Below are 19322 nucleotides of genomic sequence, written 5' to 3'. Positions count from 1 at the left end.
ATATTTGTACTAACTAAAGTATAGTATCCGTATTATACGTATAATATAAGTACTATGCTTTAGTTAATACACAGATTAGTACCCATTCATTAGTACCCAAAGTATTATTCTTTCTTATGTCAATCAAATTTGATATATTAATTATTTTAAATTAAATATATAATAATAATAATTAAGTAAAAATTAAATGAGTTTAAATTTGGATGGGTGGGTTTAAAAGATAAAAGAGAAAGTCAAAGGTGTGTCGCCTTCATCCCAAAAGAAAAAGAAAAAAAAAAAAGACCACCGCATTTAAATACATATACTGATATACATATACATATACGGTCACGTGTCGGTGGTGTTATTGATAATGAAATTATAACGGACACAACCCACCACCTTAAAACCTCCCCCCCACTCGATCTCCTTTTTCATCTTATATTTTAACTATCCTTCTTCTTCTTTCTCCTTCTACACTTTCTTCTCCCAAACTCACTAGTCACTGCCCTGGCTCTACTGCCATCGCTGCCTACCTATTGCGTGGCGGCTGGCGCGCTTTGAAGTTAACGGTCTGGCCGGGTTTAAGACTGTAGCTGTTCGACTTATCGGCGGAGGTGGAGGCGGCGGCAGTAATAATAGTAGTAGGAAGAAGAAGACGAAGAAGAAAACTAAAGTTAAAGATAAGTTCATGGAATTGTGGCACAAAATGATCTTCCCTGTTAAGCGAGTCTGGGTAGCCGTTTCTTCTCGTGTTAAGGCTCGCAAAAACGGTGCGTTTTATTACTCCTCATTCTTTGCTTCTTTATTCTGTTATCTTATCAAGATGGAATATTTTTTCTTTTTAAAAAAAAATAAAATTATGAAGAAAATGGAATTTCGCATTCATACAGATTCTCAATTTCTTGATATAATTTTTTTTTTTAATTTCTTATGAAAAATGATCCTTTATTTTTAATTTTATTAATATTTAATTGAATAATTTATTTGGTTCTGACCCATCTGGGCAGAATGTTAAGTCTTCTTTATAATTTCTTATTTTCATAGTGTTAATTATGTTTATTCATCAAATAATCAACATGATAATCATACTTTGTAAGAGTCTCAAATGTTTTAAAATTATAAAATTAAATGGGTATAATTAAAAATCACTCATTGATGTTTATTAAAGTTTCTTTCTATCCTAAATCTTGGAGAAGATGACATATTGTCTTTGTGTGGTTGCTTCATATTGGAGCAAATATTACTATTTACTTTTGGGAACTTTCATTTATATTTCTTCATATTTAAATATTAAAGACTTTGATTTTATCTCAATCTAAACATATATACCAGAGGAATATAAGAGTCTAATCACTTCAATGAGATATTTTTTCCCCCCATTTTAACTGTAACTTTAGAAGGAAATCTTGTATATAAAACCATTAAAATTATTACAAATAGTGTTTTCATTTTTCATAATTTTTAATTATTATATAAAATAGTTCTAAAGATTCCAATTATAGTGGACTTCATCCACACTAGCTTTCATCCACACAATGACAAAATAAACCTAATCTTTAGATTTATTAATTATCTGGGTTCATTCTAAAGTCTACAATAAAATATTGAATCTACAAATTTGACTACAATAAAACTTTGTTTTTATAATTTAATCTTTATCACTGAAAAAAGTATCTGGGTATTGTAGTTTGACCCCTAATCCACTAGAGAATTTTCCTGGTTTTGTTTATTGTGGAAGGAAGCATGGTTGGTGATAGAAAAGTGGAAAAGGAATATTATGAGAAACTGAAATTTTTTTAATTTGGTTTGTTTTAGATGCATTGCTTGCTTGCTTCACCGAAAGGTGAAGTGCTGAGATAGGAACAACATCTCTTTTAGTGTTTAACTTTATGCTTAAGTTAATTTAAGTAATGGTGTGATAATAACATCCACTAATCTTTCTTAATTACATCTTTTGAGCAGTCATTAACCTAAAGAGGTAATGGTCCACTGGGTGTCTTACCCATCAGGACCACTTCTTTGGCATCTGATACTTGGTGATTAACTCGACAACCTAAAAGAATTGTTTTGATATCGTAATGGCGTCGTCGATATTTTTGTAACCCAAAAGGGTGTCATTGATATGAGTCCTAATCTTAGGGATCACTTTATGATTAATTTCATTTAAATTCTTTGGTTAAGCAGCTATGAAAAACACAGTGCAAATATGACCTAAATCCTTCGAGGTTTGAGCTCATATAAACTGAGGGTATCGGCATCAGTTCAACTGTTTGGTATCCAAATGGCAAGAGATGTCGATGATATATGTGAAACCAAAAGGGTGTTCTCAAATGAGTTCAAAGCTTAGGGAATGTAAATGATGTTATTTTTTTCCCAGAAAAAAAATGTATAGAAAGAATTGCTTACCAGTTTTTCTCTTCTCTAAATGGTGTTGATTTCTGCAGGTGCTGGCCTTTTGAAGCTTCATGATGATGTACAAACTTGTGAATATCAAGATGTTCAGGTGATGTGGGAAATGCTGAGGAGATCTGAGACAGAGTTAATAAATCAAAATCCGAAGCGAAGACAACGACCTTTTTGGAGATTTTTTGTTTGGTCTAACCATAGTTCAGCTTCGTCCTTCTCTGCAAATCATGCCTGATATGAGAGACTCCGGTTGATACTGTAAGAAGAATAATAAGAATAACTATGTGTTGCCACCGTTGACCTGGCATCGTGTTATTACATTCCAACAGCCGACATTGCAGTGGCATGTATAGAGCTGTTAAGATTAAATAGTATTCAGCTTTCATTTTTCCCTGTGGATGGAAAAAACTGCTGTCAAATGACATTTTCATCTTTGTACATAAATGATATTTTTCCACAACCCAGTATTCACACCAATCATATATGAAGCATAAGTAAACGAATAAAAATTATGGTAACTGATTTCAGTTTATGAGAACCAAATTGACCAACCAAAAAATATGAGAAAACAAACTTCACAGTCGGCTCATTCAATGTAACAGAACTAATATCAATATCAGGGTCATCGTCCCTTTGAATCTACAATGCGAATTCATCATAAACTATAAATTTTTGCTTTGTGGAATGCAGTAGGAATGGACTGAAATATATTGCTTTCAAAGCCATGTTGTATGAATTTTTTAAAGCAAGAAACTTGACAGCAAGAAATTTTCTGTCCTTCTCGTCGTGGTCATTAGATCAAATTCAAGCCTGAAATTTTGGAAAGGAATTTCAGCTAGAGCTTTAAATATATATCTGCATAACAAAAAGCAGTTTACTCTCTAAGAATTGCCTCTTTGAAGAACTAATTCATCTGTTACCTTGAAATAATCAGGTGTCCAAGACTTCATAAAAACAGCCAGAAATAAAGAAAATATTAATGACTTCGTTACAGTGAGGCTTACCAATTTATCATCTTATGCATCATTATATAACGCTGCATTTTCTCTAGTATTCCGCTGAACCTGTGGTAAAACAGGAACATTAGTGGTTTTCTCTAGGGTAATGAGTCAAGTAGAAGGGACTACTTTTGTTTTTAATCCTCTTGCACTGACAAACTGATAATAGCAGGTGACAATAGCTGGAGGAAAAGAAGCTCCGATTAACTTATTATCAGTATTCAGTAGCAGAAGTTACAAGTAGCTGACGCTGCCGTAATGACAGAGTTTAGATAAATGACGAGAGAAAATAAGCACAAACTCGCTCATATAGAACGCAAATAAATTCATGACATAAAACAGTGAACAAATCATTTCAAATGCAAACAACCAATCAACACAGATTATTTAGTATGATATATTACATCCACGCCAGTCAAAGCTCTCACCTATCAGAATTTCACAGTGGCTGCAGAAGCGTCAATCTCAGCATCAGCGACACCAAGAACAAGATAAACAAAAAAAACACCCATATTTGATCGGTAAGTATTTGTCAGCTATAGGAAAACAACAAAAGATATGGATAAGATAAACTTCCAAGTACCAGAAAATCACCACACTTGATGTAAGATTTCTGCTACTGCATCTCATAAATTATTCTTACCACAGCGATGGATGAACATTTTAGTACTGAGCTGTGTAGGGTTCGAGGTTCATTTGCTTGACATATAGGCTGTTAGATAAATTCATGTTGAACATAGATAAGAAGACAAAATATGCTTGCACTCTCTCCACAGGTTGCTGTAATTATTTCCAGTGATCTTACAACAGATGAACTGTACCTTAAATATCATCAGGATGAGGCCATAATTAGTGAGCTGTGTGCAGCTGAAAATAAATTTTTGATGTATTCAACAAATTACAAATGAAATGTTTGAGTTATACTCTGTCAGATCCCGAAAATGACCCAAAAAAACATTTAACTACATTATGGTGGGACATTATAAATTCAAGTAGGCATTTTTATAGTATACTTAAAGCATCATATCAAGATAACAAAAACTTCATATTTATCCTATCAGGGAATCTATATAAAGCAAAAGAAGGGGCAAAAAATACACATGAATCAACTGGTTGATTTAGATATCCAGGTAAAGCAGATTAGAAGTAGTTTTTTATCTCAAAGCACAGTATCTGCACTATTCTAGAAATGAAGATAACTACCAAGATCTCAATACATCTGAATACATCAGAAGAATCTTTTATTTCTCAATCAGTGAGTAGTTAGGACATATGAATCCCACAACTGCATCCATTAGCAGAGATAATCGGCATCCATTAGCAGAGATAATCGGCATCCATGCCTAAAGAAGAGAAGCCATAATACCAAATGAGATGTAAAATAATCACTCTACAGATGAGCCATGTGTCTTGTCATCACCTTGCATGGATAAATGTAAGCATTTTTATGAAAGCAATTTTATGACTGATTAAACAGATTACAATTGGATTTGCAATGTTGATATTAGAAGCATGCAGAAGATGAAATATGAAAATGCTTAACTACCTATCCGAACTTAAACTGATAAGTAAGGGCTTCACAATAGTACTGAAGCTATAACAGAAAGGATACAACTCAATAAGAATAAAAAACTAGCTAGATTCAAGAGAGAAAGAGAGAAGAGCTGATATTACAAGGGGCTGTCCTAAAGTTCCAACATTCAGATTCTTTAATCTATGCAGTGCAAAACAATGAAGCAATAAAAAAAAAAATTATAACCTTCAAAGTGCAATCATCCACAATGATAACAAACAAAACCATAATTGAAAATTCATACAGTAGTTGGGAAGAAAGAGAAAAAGAGCTTATGCATAGTCCAATGTAAATATAACCTCTTTAAGGTTGGTTTGAGGGAGACTGATCTCCAGACTTTTTCTCTATTTCATGAGATCTAACCGACTACCCAATTCATTTGGAGACAATTATATGATATTGATCTTCCAGTCACTCTTTCTCTCTTCCTGTAACTGCAGTCAGAAATCCTCCAAACTAAAATTAGTAAATCCAAAATAGTAAAATCAGTACTGAATTTGAATAATCCAGCTCATAAATCCGACTATCAGACATGAGAAGGATATTTTACCATATGCTGAAGCCCTCATCTTTTCAGACGAGAAAAGGAGAGAGACAGATCTTGAAATTGATTAGTAAGTGTGAAGAATTCATTTAACTCTAATGCCCCGACATCTATCTTCTATTTCATACATCTCTTGCTTATTGTGCTTCTTCCTGCCGTCTAAAGAAACTTCAAATTTAAATTTATTTAGTAGATGGAAAGTGAATATTCTTTTTTCCATAAAGTACATTAATGCAACCCAAATCTCATGCGTGAAAGAGAAATCACCTAAACGAAAAGGAAAGAATGCAAAAATATAGATAACAAAATGCACTTCGTCTAAAAAGTCTTTGACAAAAATAAATAAGAAATGAGAAGAGGATAAAGACTTTTACATACAAATAACTGTAAAAACATATCCTAAGGGTTGCAGCCCTATTCAATCCCTTCAAAATCCCTCCTATTCCATCCCAATTATACACAAGGGAACAACCCGGTATGCTTGTAATAGTAATATAAATGTGTAACATGATATAAAACAATCATATATCCATTTACTTAAATAAATACACAAAATAACACACACACTACGCCAATAACACAAAATTAACTCCTTCCCAGTTTAAGTGAACAAATAAAAAAACAAGAAATATCTCAAAATGCTTTTGTGATCAATGCCCAAAGAGAAGCAAGTAAATGGACTTTCTCCCACAAAATATGTATACTTCTTCACATCTTTCTTCTAAAATCCTTCTAATTCTTTCTTGCCAAATCATCTAGAAAGTAACCAAAATAGCACAACTCCATGGCCTTTTCTCCTTTACCAAAGCCATATAAGTGTTCTAAAAGAAAGGAACTACAAGAGGATGGAATGACTCACTTTAATTTTTGCTCCAGGATAAGTTTATACCATAAACTTAAAGAAAAACTACAGTACAAGAAAAGGTGATCAACACTTTTCATATTTCTTTAGCATGATACACAACAATAGAGGGGAAGATACCAGTTTCGAAACCTTGTTTGAATAACATTACCTAAATTGATTTCAGTAAAGAAAAGGCCCAAGCAATCATCTTGAATTTACAAGGCACTTTGGCCTAAGCAAGAGTTTATGATATATGGGTACTAATGTAAGTTCGAAATGGAGATTGCATTCAATATGAAATCTTTATCTTAAATTTAGCGTAGTGACTGAAGAAGGTGACAGTAAGTTTTAACTCATGGAAGAAAACAACAAAGTCTTCCTTATTAGTAATGAAGTATAGATCATTTGAGGTCCTTTTACAACCAAAATTAATTTTCCTAAATTTGGAATTTTAAAAAGTAAACGTTCCATGGTGATACTGTCCCTGTTAGTTTATATGATGTTTAGTCATCCTCAAGAAGGCAGGCTACAAAAAGAAAAAAAATGTTTCAAAGGTTACAGATCCAGAGCAAACAGTGACTAAGTGAATATTGTACAATCAAAACAAATATTTGTCAGATTCCCACATAAACCACCAAAGATATAATATCAATTCTAAGATAAGTTGCACATTCACTAAAGAGTTCAAACTAAATCATCAAGAATAGCCAATTGGTCATAACTTGTAGATAGTCAGATCCAAACCAGTTCTAACTGTTTAAAACACATACACACAGGAATTTTTACATTATGCAATTTTACCTTCCTACTATGCTAGACAAATTATTCCTGCAAAACTGTTTCTAGATTTACTAATCATTAGCTATAAGTTACAGAAAAAGATGAACATATGCAGTAACTGAAACAAAACTATACTACTGATACAACAAGGCAACCAAACATGGGTTTTCTTTCTTTCCCATCCCTTTTGATTGGTTGCTGTCAAGTGTGGTATTCTGCAATTCTGAAGGAGTACAAGCTATAAGGGAGAATACCCTACTGTGATCTTCATTCTTGTTTGGAGAAGATTTTTATCATGATGGCAGCAAACTCATTAAACAAAGCCATGCGAGAGCACCCACTGCTTCAATGGTACTCAAGCAAAGCTGTTTCCTTTTGGAGACACTTCGGAGCAGTAAATGTTAAATTAATAACACCTAGAAGGCATCAAAGTTTGGTCTAGAAACTTTATTCTTTGAGCGAACGTGTACAAATTTTCTCAAGGATCAATGGCCAGTCTTCTCCAAGCTGCTGTGGTTTCAGCCACATGGCAACCTTGAAGTCTAGCAAAGATGTCAGGAGATTATGTCTATGTTCACGCATTTCTTCCAACGGCCTACTGTTACTTTGCATGTGAAAGTGATAACCTGGGATGACACCACTATGCTTTGCGTGATTATGGTACTTGCTTATATTTTTTGCCATCAAGTCATGCCCACATCTTGCTCCTACCGGTTCAATAGAAGACCTGATCAACCTCTTCAAGTATATATCCAGCCCAATGTTCAACAAATTAGCACAGTCCATTGATACATCTTCAAGGCCTTCTGCTGCAGCAATCTGTTGCATGCGTTCCTTCAGTGTCTCAGTGTTGAGCAGTCCACCAGTATCATAGGAGCTAAAGCATCTACCAATGCTTGCTAAATGTGATGCCTGGCGGGCTCCACCCACACTAAACGAGCAAAGTGGTATTCCAAGTGGTGCTTGAATTGAACTTCTAGTGGATAACTCTATACCATCTCCAACTAATACTTCACTCTGTTCATTGCTATCTACAGATGGTAAACCATCTGCAGATGCTTTTTCTTTGGCAGGGTGACAAAGCTCAATTTCCCCTTCATTGTTTGTTTTCTTGGAGACAACTTGATGATGCTGCAACGGCTTCAGTATTTCATGACCCAAATCTCCATTTTCTAAAACTATATTATTACCTGTAATCGTTGATTGCCGAGAAAATTCTACCTTCCCATTAGAGATTCCCGATTGTGCCCCCCAAGGAGAAGACAACAAAACATCCCCATTTTGTTGATACCCATCACCGGTAAATCCAAGACCATCACCATCTTGAGTTGATCCAGAAGGTGGAACTTTTGCATTACAAGCATTTTTCAAAATTGAACGTATTAATTGATTATGAAGCGTAACATTCTCTCTCCCAATAACCCTCAAACAGAGCTTATTGAACTCAACTTTACTTAGCTTCAAACTCAACAACTTATTCAAATAAAAAAAATACAGCTTTGACCTATCCGACCCAAGTCTCTTTACTAATTGAGCTTTCAGCTCAGCAAGATTGAGCCGCGAGTGCAGCTGAGGCCGATGCATTTCTCACCACAAAGAACCCATAGATAACCACTCACAAACTACTAAATTACACTTCCCTTCACCCAAACCCGACTAAATCAGAGTTTTTGGACTTTTTCTTTTCAGGTCCAAAAAACCAATCCCGCTCATATTCAAATTGTACTCACTACTAACTCTAACAAAACCCATCAATGCCAAAACCAAACCCTAAAAAAATAATCTTTTCAACAAAATTTCAAATTCCAATTCAACAGTGCCAACCCATAGCCATATTTACAAACTGAACCAAGCCCATGTTGACAAAAATAACCTCAATCTAAACCTACCAAAAACCCTCTCTTCTTATTCATATAATGAATCTAAAAGTAGAACAAAAAATTTACATGGATCACAATACGTCAAGAACTAACGCTTAAAGCTCAGGTTTTTGCAATCAAACATGAAGGTTTGATATAACAGAGATTCTAGAGAGAGAAAATCGACGGGCTGACCTGTTCGGAGCTCAAGAAAGGGCAAGAAAAATTCCAACTTGTAGCTTCTTCTTCTCTTGCATTAAGTTAAGCTCCTTTCTTTTTTCCTTCTTCCTCTTTGCTTTCTCTCTCTAGAATTTTGCTTGAATTCTTATATCATTTGGAAGCCTTATATTTTGGGGTAAAACAGAAGAATTATTGTGGGTTTTTATTGAATCAGAAGATTTTGAAGAAACAATACGAACCCTTTTTCTTCATCTTCCTGTGATTCTCTCTCTCTCCGCCTCTTTTTTTTATCTTTTATTTTTCATTTTTTGATATGGAAGATGCATGTGTAACGGGCCGGACCCGAATTATTATGGGCCAAACCTGCACAAATAGCGAAACAGACCACGGGCCGGGCTTGATATTTTAATGTTGGACAGTGTTTTTAACCCCCATTTATTTTGTATTTAGTTAGACCCCATCTTCTATTTGCAAGGGGTTAAAAATGTAATTTTTTTATATCTTTTTAGGGTGTGTTTGATTCAGAGAATGTTAGATTACTAGGATTGTTATATTAATGGAAAGTTAGATTACCTTGAAAATTACTAGGAATCTTTAGGGAAATGTGTTTGGTTAGTTTGAAAGAGTTGGTGGGTATGTTATATTAAAATGTTTGGTTGGGAAGAATAAATTGGTGGGCATGTTATATTAATATGTTTGGTTGGGAGAAATAAATTGGTCGGTATGTTATTTAAATTACTAAATTACCCTCATTTTTAAATATTAATATATTATTATTTTTATTATTAATTTTTAAATAATTTTTTTTAACCCCCAACATTTCAGATTTAGCTAAAACACCCTAGCTTATATAAAACTTTAATTTATAACAAAATCACCCCAAGCCATTGTTGGTCGTTAACTAGCACCGTCGGCCACCGCCTTCTGCCGCCAGCCACCATCACCGACCATCGCCTAGAGTTGTTGGAAATCGCTAGGAGTATCTAGGAGTTGCCAATCTGGTTGTTTCCGACCATATCGGCAACTCCTGGTGACTCTCGATGACTTCTAGAGGTGGTTGGCCAGTTACCAGTAGTGGTGGTCTGCAATTTGTTTTAAATATAAGGGTATTATTGTTCAAAAACTTAATTAAACAAGGCTAAATTGTAATTGTAGATTAATGTAAATTGATTTTAAAATAAGGGTATTATTGTCCAAAAATTTTATTAATAAGGGGTAAAATTATAACAAAAATAAGATTATCAAGTAATCTTACACTATTTAAGAAAATTGAGGTAATCAGATTACTTTCAATATTACCAACAGTAACTATTATTGGTATTGGAAGATTATCAGAATATTATATTACTTAACAACCAAACATAATAATAAAGTAATATAAGATGACATTACCTCAATAATCTTATATAACCTCCAACCAAACGCACCCTTAAGCTATTATGAATTTATGATGCTCTAAAGATACAAAAAAAAAAAAAAAAAAAAAAATTTACTTTTTGTGGAAGGGAATATTGATATTTAAGATGAAAATTGATTGTGTTTAATATGATAAAATAATAGTTTATAATAGAATTAATATTTGATCAACCAAACTATGTTAACGAAAATTTTTAAGAAAATCCCATTAAAATTGCTGCTTATATATGGTAGCTTCCATCAAAGGAGGCATTGCTTTATGATATTTTCTTGGGTAAGAAGAATTTTGTTGAATAGAATAATTTGTAGAAAATGCTACACTTAAAACCTCTTTTTATAAATTTTCTCTCACAACATAGTTCATAATTAGTCAGTTCCATCAACCACAAATTCTATTGTTGTGTTTATGACTGGACTTGATGGCACAAGGTTATAGTTGTCCTAGCCCCGATACAGTATGAGTTTATTTATTTATAATATTTTTTTTTGGCTCTTTCTTGTTATCTTCGTATTAATAAATGGTAAGTATTGACAAATTTTAAATGGGAAACATATTTCATCCTGTCTGATCTTTTACCCACACTAAACCATTATGTCCCAAATCTTGAAACCAGCTATCATTGTATAATAATTACTAATTTTTTTTTAATCCAAATTCACTTTATTTTTATTTGAAGAGCACGCCGACATATTCCCACCGAGGTTTGTCGAATTGACAAGTTTCTACCCCTAGTTTTATCAATTTCATATTTCCATCCTTAAATTAATAGAATATCGTTTAATATAACAGTTAAAAAATAAAGTGGTCATTTGCTCTGTATTAAATCTAAAACAAATCCCACACATGCACGATTGTCATCTCAAGTAAATCTAGTCTAATTTCAACGTCATCGACGCTGTTGGGCTCTAAGGGAAGGCACTGGCCGAATTGGCTTGGCCTTTTGTCAAACAAGTGGTGTGCCAATTCAAGATTCCCGATCTCCAATGCCGATTCAAAACAAATCCAATCAACCTGCAATCATCAAAGTCAAACTCCAATCGAACCTAAAAATCAACAAATTCGCAAAAGCCTAAGGGAGGTAGCAAACGACAAACGGTGAGCAACCATCGTCAAGGTTGATGGGGCTTTGGTTGGGAGGAGTCGATGATGCAATTGGTGGTGTTAGGAAAGATTTCCAATGCAAGGAGCGACCGAAATTTGGGTGGAAAGCCGCCACAATCACACAAAACCCTAACAGCGTGATTCCGACAATCGACAAGCAATTGAGGTTCGAGGTGCTGGTGGAGAGAAAAGTGGGGTTAGGGCCAATTTTCAACGTCGGGATCAATCAAAAAAGACTTGGAAGCACATGGACCAAAAGAGGGTGATGGTTAACGATTAGTGGCCCTATGAGATAGGGGTGACAAGGGCTTTGATGTATAGGTTGAGAGGAGTACGATGATGGAGTCAAGAGGTTCAAACAATGTCGAAACAGGTCGAAATGGCAAGAGGCGACCGTTGCTCACAGGTGTTGTGGGTGTGATAAGGGTTATTTTTATAATTCTATTAATTAGGGGTTATAAAAATAATTTATTAATTTATTTGTCCAGGACAATATAGTAATAACACTCTCCACACCTGTGTCAAAACCTAAAAATCGATAATGGTGTTGGTTTAAGGGTCTAAAATCTAGAATTTATAAAATCAAGGATGGAAACTTGCCATGTCACCAAACCTTGGGTGGGAACTGATATATGAATCAATCATTATACTAAAGATGCCCAACTTTCAGCATGTCTCTGACAATCCCAAGCAAAAATGGGAATTTATTTACCAAAAAAAAAATTGAAAAAAGAAAAAAACGAGTTAAAGAAAGAAATCTGGTAAAAACAGTTAACACAAAATTTTAATTGAAAATATAAACTGCAAACTTTAATTACATATAGGACCAGAAATATAAATTGTTTTTTTTTTTTTTTTTTTCCTCATGTCTAAATGCTTCACCAGAGGTAAAATTCCCACCATTTCACAAAGAACAAAAAAATAGACAATAAATATCTAAACTAAAAGACAATAATTTTCAATTTTAATCATTTAAATGAAAAAGAAAAGAAAAGAAATATATATATATATAACCTAAATGCTTATCATTCTTCTCTTCTTCATTTTCTTCTTCAGTAGGTAGAAGGCCAAGACATTTACAATATACTAAAGACCTCTTTCTTAACTGCCTCTTTTTTTGACTTTCCCTTAGAACTCTGCCTTCCAAAAAAAACCTGGCAAGAATCCCCTGATTGCAACGAGATGCATGATGCCAAACAAGTACCTATAGTAAATTTTGACATTCGAAACAAACATATTTCAACCTCGATATTAAGATTCCATGAAAGCAGGAATTAGTATGGTTAGTAGAGAAAGACATATCAAGTTCTAACCTCAAGAAACGACATGCAACCTCATTTTTCATAAATTGTTTTGTTTATACAACAAATTCATACAAACAGGTGTAATTATAACGTTCAGTGTCAGTAAAGTACCTGTAGGTGGAACGCGCCACTAAGAACCCCATAATTTAATCACTTTGGAATACTTTTTTTGGATCGAGTTGTCCACTACAGTAGCTCGAAGGAACAGTAGAGATCTCCTGTCTTCCTCTCCACTCTTCACCAGGTTTCAGCACAATTGGCTTTTCCACACATGCGGCTTCTACACACAGCATATGTTTGTACTCTTCATCACCAAAGTCAGTCATTGCCTTTGCTTTCTTATCCCATGGATTCCAGACCACTGCAGAGGAAAAGAAATACATGAACTGCCACTAGAAGCAACGGTGTTTCACAAGAATGTGCAACAAACTTCAGACACTAAATTAGAACCAAAAGAAAGAGTAGGAAAAAAATTGAGATAAGACATAAGAGTTCCAGTAATGCAGAGGTATTTGTTTGTCAAACCATTTATAATCATGATAACGCAGTTTGGGGCATTACACTAACATTCATCAAAAACATCAGCAATAATTTGTCATATCCCTGCATGATTTATTAGCTCACCAGTAGTGCACCCATTTCCTTTTTAGTAAGAAATTGTATATAATGAAGGTAGCATATCAATCTAACATTGCCCTTCCTTTTTTAACCATGAAATATTTTGTCTCCTCACTGTGATCTAACTTGCATGCATAAATACATTCAAGGAGAACTGAGAAACTGATGAACCATGTGGCCCTTGCTAACTCACCAGCATCTGGAAGTCCATCTTTCCGCAACACAAAAGTACGCTTCCTCTCATGGTCCAGAATAGCAATTTTTGTAGGTGTACTCAGATATATCTTGTCTACCTTTACCAAAAAAATAAGTACCACAATTAATGACAACAGAAACAAAAAACAGAACTAAAAAGGAAGAGTAATGTTATTGCATCCCCTTGTTCAAGCAGTTAGAACGGACACTAACTTCTGATTCAAATGTTATTGCATCCCCTTGTTCAGTAAATCGCTCTTTACCCTTCAAGTTGTCCAGATAATCCAGTGTCTCTAATCCTTCTACCCGCACTTCACTAAAAAAAATAAAACAATAAAAAGAAATTGCAACATGGAAGTTAGGTTGGCAAAGTACATCATCAATTGACAAAAACTATATACAAAGTTAGGTCATCTCTACCATTGACTATGAGAGGGCCCGAGTAGAATTCAAACATGAATTTAGACAAATTTTTTTTTATAAAACCCCTGACAATTACAAATTAAAATTCTAATGGATTCTTTTTTATAGCAAAAAATATTAAGTTCAATTAATAATCCGAAATACAACATTTTTTTTTTTTTTTCCTTGGTAACCATCTGTACCATTCTCTAGCCACCACTGGTGCACTACTGCCCACCTCTAACACACAGTTCTCTCCACATTGCCTAAGCTATCACTTTCAGACTCATTTCTCTTCCTAAAGATATATCTGATCTATGTTTATATATAAGTCTAAAGAGATAAAACATTTTCTGCACAAAAGCATCCATCATAGATCATGAAGTAAAGGTCATGAAACCTTAGAATCATAGAAAGATTTAAATTAAAGCAATTGAGTTCATACAAATTTTTGTGGTTGTTGATATCAAAGATCATAAATACAAGAGTGAAAATTATATGACAAAAAATTAAAAGAAAAAAGGTTAATGAAGATGACACCTAAAACCGAGTCAGCATTCATAAGAAAACTCCCCCCTATCTCAGCTATAGAATCATTGTTGCATATGTTCATTCATGAGTCATACTGTCATAATTTTATCTGAAAATGTAATATTTTAGTTGCTACAATAAAAACCAAAAGTAAGGGAAAATAAGAATTACAGCTGCATAAAAAAGGTGCAAAAATCTTTATATGTAACAAATTTGCAGTTACTGGATGGGTTTTTAATGTTCATTTTGACCAGTATTATACAGTACTCTGCATGATGCAAAAAGCACATTACCCTCAAGTTACAGAGATAAAATTGTCAAGGAAATTACAGAAAGTATCTATAAAGGATCATTGCAAAAAGCAACATATTTTAAATGAAAGAGAATTCATGATAGAAATTTAAAAAATTCTCTATATTTTAGCATTATGTTGTCAAAAAATAGCATCCACCTTACTGCTTTTGACAACCTCTACCCATATTTTGATTTCCCACAAAACTTATCAATTCATATATCTAGATATAAACACCAAATAATTAACAATATTTCTAACCATAAAGATGGGGCAGAAATTCATGACATTAATTAAAGATCAAGACCATTGAAAACATTCATCATTTTGAAAAGCAAAACATATAGCAGGATGTAAATGACAATTTCAACCACTCTGCAATATATTAAAATGACTTGAGAAAAAAAAAAAATCAAAAGATAGGTAAAAAGAAAAGCCATTAGAAAACCTGATATCTGAAACAGCAAAATAGGTGTGATAGGCAAATGTAAACGCAAATGATTTTCCATCAGTGTTTGTATTTCGAATGCGAGAAGTCAACATCAAATCTCCTCCAGGTCCAAGGGTTATCCTCAGGCGAAACTCATATCTGCAAATAGTGGTCACCTATCACATTTCAACACTTAAACACAGAAGCAGAATGCAAAAGTATAAAGATATATGTGTATCTACAAGCATACGCATACACACAATTAAAATGTTTTTCAAGCTCTCAATTCACTTCATATAATAGATAATTATTCCATGAAAACACACATTTTCCATAGGCAGGAATAGATGAACTTAATTCCCTACATCACATAAATCATTTAAGAAACATAAATGAATATGCAAGAAGCCTAAAAACAAATTTCTATATATTCAAACTGAATTGATTTGTAACTTTCAAATTTGAGTTATGCACCTGTGAGGCCAGATCTTTGCATCTTCTTCAGAGTGCTTAAGGATTAAATCAATGAAGGCCCTGTTGGAAGTATTTGTTGGAAATGGCGGGGGATCATCATCAATGCTCCACATCCTGTTCCTTGCAAATCCATGTTGTTCCAGAGAACCATGACTTCCAAACTGCAGATAGAAAACTACACATCAAGTGGAAAGTAAAAAAATAAATAAAATAAAGAAATTGAAAAAATAAATACATAGTTAAGTGAAGCACATACTTGAGGAAAGCAGATTGGAATACCTCCACGAATAGCCTTTGGAAGTTTAAAAGTAGCCTGAAAAGGTTCAATATATGTTACAAAAGATAAAAAATATAGTAGAGTTTCTACTATGATGTAAAATTCAGCAGATATCTTTCCTAGCAATTGATGCCAGTGATCATATACTGAACACCATCCTAATACATTCGTGCAACACTAAACTACATTAATAAATAACCATTACAATAGAGCTTCTTTTTCTTCTTTTTCCATGTGAGAGAATTGTTTGATACATGGTGACTAAAATTGAGATGGAGTTTTTGAATATTTTGATATATGGTGATTTGAGTATAGATTTTTACTGCAGCGTGTTTATAGCTGGCTTTTTGTTTGGTCAATGTTTTTGGGCATTCCTTGAAATTGTTTTGGATTGATTTTCTAATTTCACAGGATAAACCTTCTTTAGTGGACCTTGTTCACTTTTGAAAAGTTACTTTCATAAGTGTACAAATTTCAATCTTTCTTATTGCAAGAGAGAGGTAAAAGTAAAGACATCATCATTTGTAGCATACGCCCATATAATATGTTTATAGTTACTTCTGCAGTCAAATGGCAACCTAGAGTTCTGGATACGATAGGGCATACAAATTAGATGCCTTGCAGAGATATGCACATCAAGGCAGGCAGCAAGTGAGCTAAAATGAATGTTCATGTTAATCGAATAAATTATAAATTCCTCCAGTATGTGGATGCAAAAATATCAAAGAAAAAAAAATGAAAAGCTGATAAAAGGCAACTACATAGAGATGTAACTATAAAGAGATGTAGAATGGGAAAAATAACAAATCTAATACTCTATCCCTTTTAGTCAATCCTATACTTTTTTTGAGTCTAACTATGTAATGAACCTCCGGTGGTTATCCTACACTATAAATTAAAATAATTAATAACTGCAATCATGTAATGTCACTAAATCAAGAGCTTTCATGCTTGCGTCTACATATTTACACATTAAGATCAGAAGGGCACATGGGCACATAAGCAGTGTGTTAGAGGTGAGTCCTTGTGGCTTAATTTAGTTAACCAATTCAAACCTTGTGAACAAGTAGATGTCATATCTGTTTCCCAAAAAAGTAGGTAATCACTAACACATCAGCTGCATTAACTTTTGTACACGTGCATGATATCACAATGTATCTCGTAAATAATTTCTACCACTTGTTTTCTTAAGAAGTTAGTCTAACATTCATTACCTAAATAGTATACAGAACAGGAACAAGTAAAACTATTCCTTATCACAACAGCTAGAGCATTATACCAAAGCTAAATTTATAATTTCATTTTGGTTGTTAAAACTGAGCAGGTTCTATGTATAGAAGTACCTTGCTACTAACAAAAAGCAATTCTTCTCCATATTCATTCTTCCAAGATGTTACTTGTCCTCCGTAGAGATATACCTGTATTTGACCAAAGCCACAGTGTTTCACAAGAATGTGCAACAAACTTCAGACACTAAATTAGAACCAAAGAAGATAGGAATTGAGATATGACATAAGATTTCCAGTAATGCAGAGGTATTTGTTTGTCAAACCATTTATAATCATATAACGCAGTTTGGGGCATTACACTACATTCATCAACATCACAATATTTGTCATATCCCTGCATGATTTATTAGCTCACCATAGTGCACCCATTTCCTTTTTAGTAGAATTGTATATAATGAAGGTAGCTATCAATCTAACATTGCCCTTCCTTTTTTAACCATGAAATTTTTTTCTCCTCACTGTGATCTAATTTGCATGCATAAATACATTCAAGGAAACTGAGAAACTGATGAACCATATGGCCCTTGCTAACTCACCAGCATCTGGAAGTCCATCCTTCCGCAACACAAAGTACGCTTCCTCTCATGGTCCAGATAGCAATTTTTGTAGGTGTACTCAGATATATCTTGTCTACCTTTACCGAAAAAATAAGTATCCGCAATTAATGACAACAGAAACAAGAACAGAACTAAAAGAAGAGTAATGTTATTGCATCCCCTTGTTCAAGCAGTTAGAACGGACACTAACTTCTGATTCAAATGTTATTGCATCCCCTTGTTCAGTAAATCGCTCTTTACCCTTCAAGTTGTCCAGATAATCCAGTGTCTCTAATCCTTCTACCCGCACTTCACTAAAAAAGATAATACAATAAAAGAATTGCAACATGAGTAGGTTGGCAAAGTAAACATCAATGACAAAAACTATATACAAAGTTAGGTCATCTCTACCATTGACTATGAGAGGGCCCGAGTAGAATTCAAACATGAATTTAGACAAATTTTTTTTATAAAACCCCTGACAATTACAAATTAAAATTCTAATGGTTCTTTTTTATAGCAAAATATTAAGTTCATAATAATCTGAAATACACATTTTTTTTGTTGGTAACCATCTGTACCATTCTCTACGCCACCACTGGTGCACTACTGCCCACCTCTAACACACAGTTCTCTCCCCATTGCCTAAGCTATCACTTTCAGACTCATTTCTCTTCCTAAAGATATATCTGATCTATGTTTTATATAATGTCTAAAGAGATAAAACATTTTCTGCACAAAAGCATCCATCATAGATCATGAAGTAAAGGTCATGAAACCTTAGAATTATAAAGATTTAAATTAAAGCAATTGAGTTCATACAAATTTTTGTGTTGTTGATATCAAAGATCATAAATACAAGAGTGAAAATTATATGACAAAAAATTAAAAGAAAAAAGGTTAATGAAGATGACACCTAAACTGATCAGCATTCATAAAAACTCCCCCCTATCTCAGCTATAGAATCATTGTTGCATATGTTCTATTATTCATCTGTCATAATTTTATCTGAAAATGTAATATTTTAGTTGCTACAAAAAACCAAATAAGGGAAATAAGAATTACAGCTGCATAAAAAAGGTGCAAAATCTTTATATGTAACAAATTTGCAGTTACTGGATGGGTTTTTAATGTTCACTTTGACCAGTATCATACATTACTCTGCATGATGCAAAAGTACATTGCCCTCAATTACAGAGATAAAATTGTCAAGGAATTACAGAAAGTATTTATAAGGATCATTGCAAAAAGCAACATATTTTAAATGAAAGAATTCATGATAGAAATTTA

General features: G+C 33.5%; 2 protein-coding genes and 1 long non-coding RNA gene across 3 annotated transcripts; 1 reads left to right on the top strand and 2 right to left on the bottom strand.

The window, feature by feature from the left end:
• Window positions 1-413: 413 nt before the first annotated feature.
• LOC116115875 lies at window positions 414-2848 on the top strand. The gene is made up of 2 exons (XM_031401997.1): window positions 414-752; window positions 2427-2848. The coding sequence occupies exons 1-2, from the start codon at window positions 671-673 to the stop codon at window positions 2621-2623; spliced, it is 279 nt and encodes a 92-aa protein (XP_031257857.1). The 5' UTR covers window positions 414-670; the 3' UTR covers window positions 2624-2848.
• A 119-nt stretch (window positions 2849-2967) lies between these two features.
• Window positions 2968-4023, bottom strand: LOC116115876. The gene is made up of 3 exons (XR_004125737.1): window positions 3815-4023; window positions 3393-3452; window positions 2968-3198 (listed from the first exon to the last, which is right to left on the bottom strand). It is a non-coding gene; the product is annotated as an uncharacterized LOC116115876 (long non-coding RNA).
• Window positions 4024-12727: 8704 nt separating this feature from the next.
• LOC116115877 (putative glucose-6-phosphate 1-epimerase) lies at window positions 12728-18674 on the bottom strand. The gene is made up of 11 exons (XM_031401999.1): window positions 18661-18674; window positions 18234-18346; window positions 18033-18130; window positions 17551-17625; window positions 16187-16243; window positions 15931-16091; window positions 15475-15615; window positions 14015-14117; window positions 13800-13899; window positions 13100-13349; window positions 12728-12888 (listed from the first exon to the last, which is right to left on the bottom strand). The coding sequence occupies exons 1-10, from the start codon at window positions 18672-18674 to the stop codon at window positions 13135-13137; spliced, it is 1077 nt and encodes a 358-aa protein (XP_031257859.1). The 3' UTR covers window positions 12728-12888; window positions 13100-13134.
• Window positions 18675-19322: the final 648 nt, after the last annotated feature.

This window comes from Pistacia vera, unplaced genomic scaffold, assembly GCF_008641045.1.
Source record: "Pistacia vera cultivar Batoury unplaced genomic scaffold, PisVer_v2 Contig755, whole genome shotgun sequence".
NCBI lineage: Eukaryota > Viridiplantae > Streptophyta > Magnoliopsida > Sapindales > Anacardiaceae > Pistacia > Pistacia vera.
This window is presented reverse-complemented; position numbering and strand designations above follow the sequence as displayed.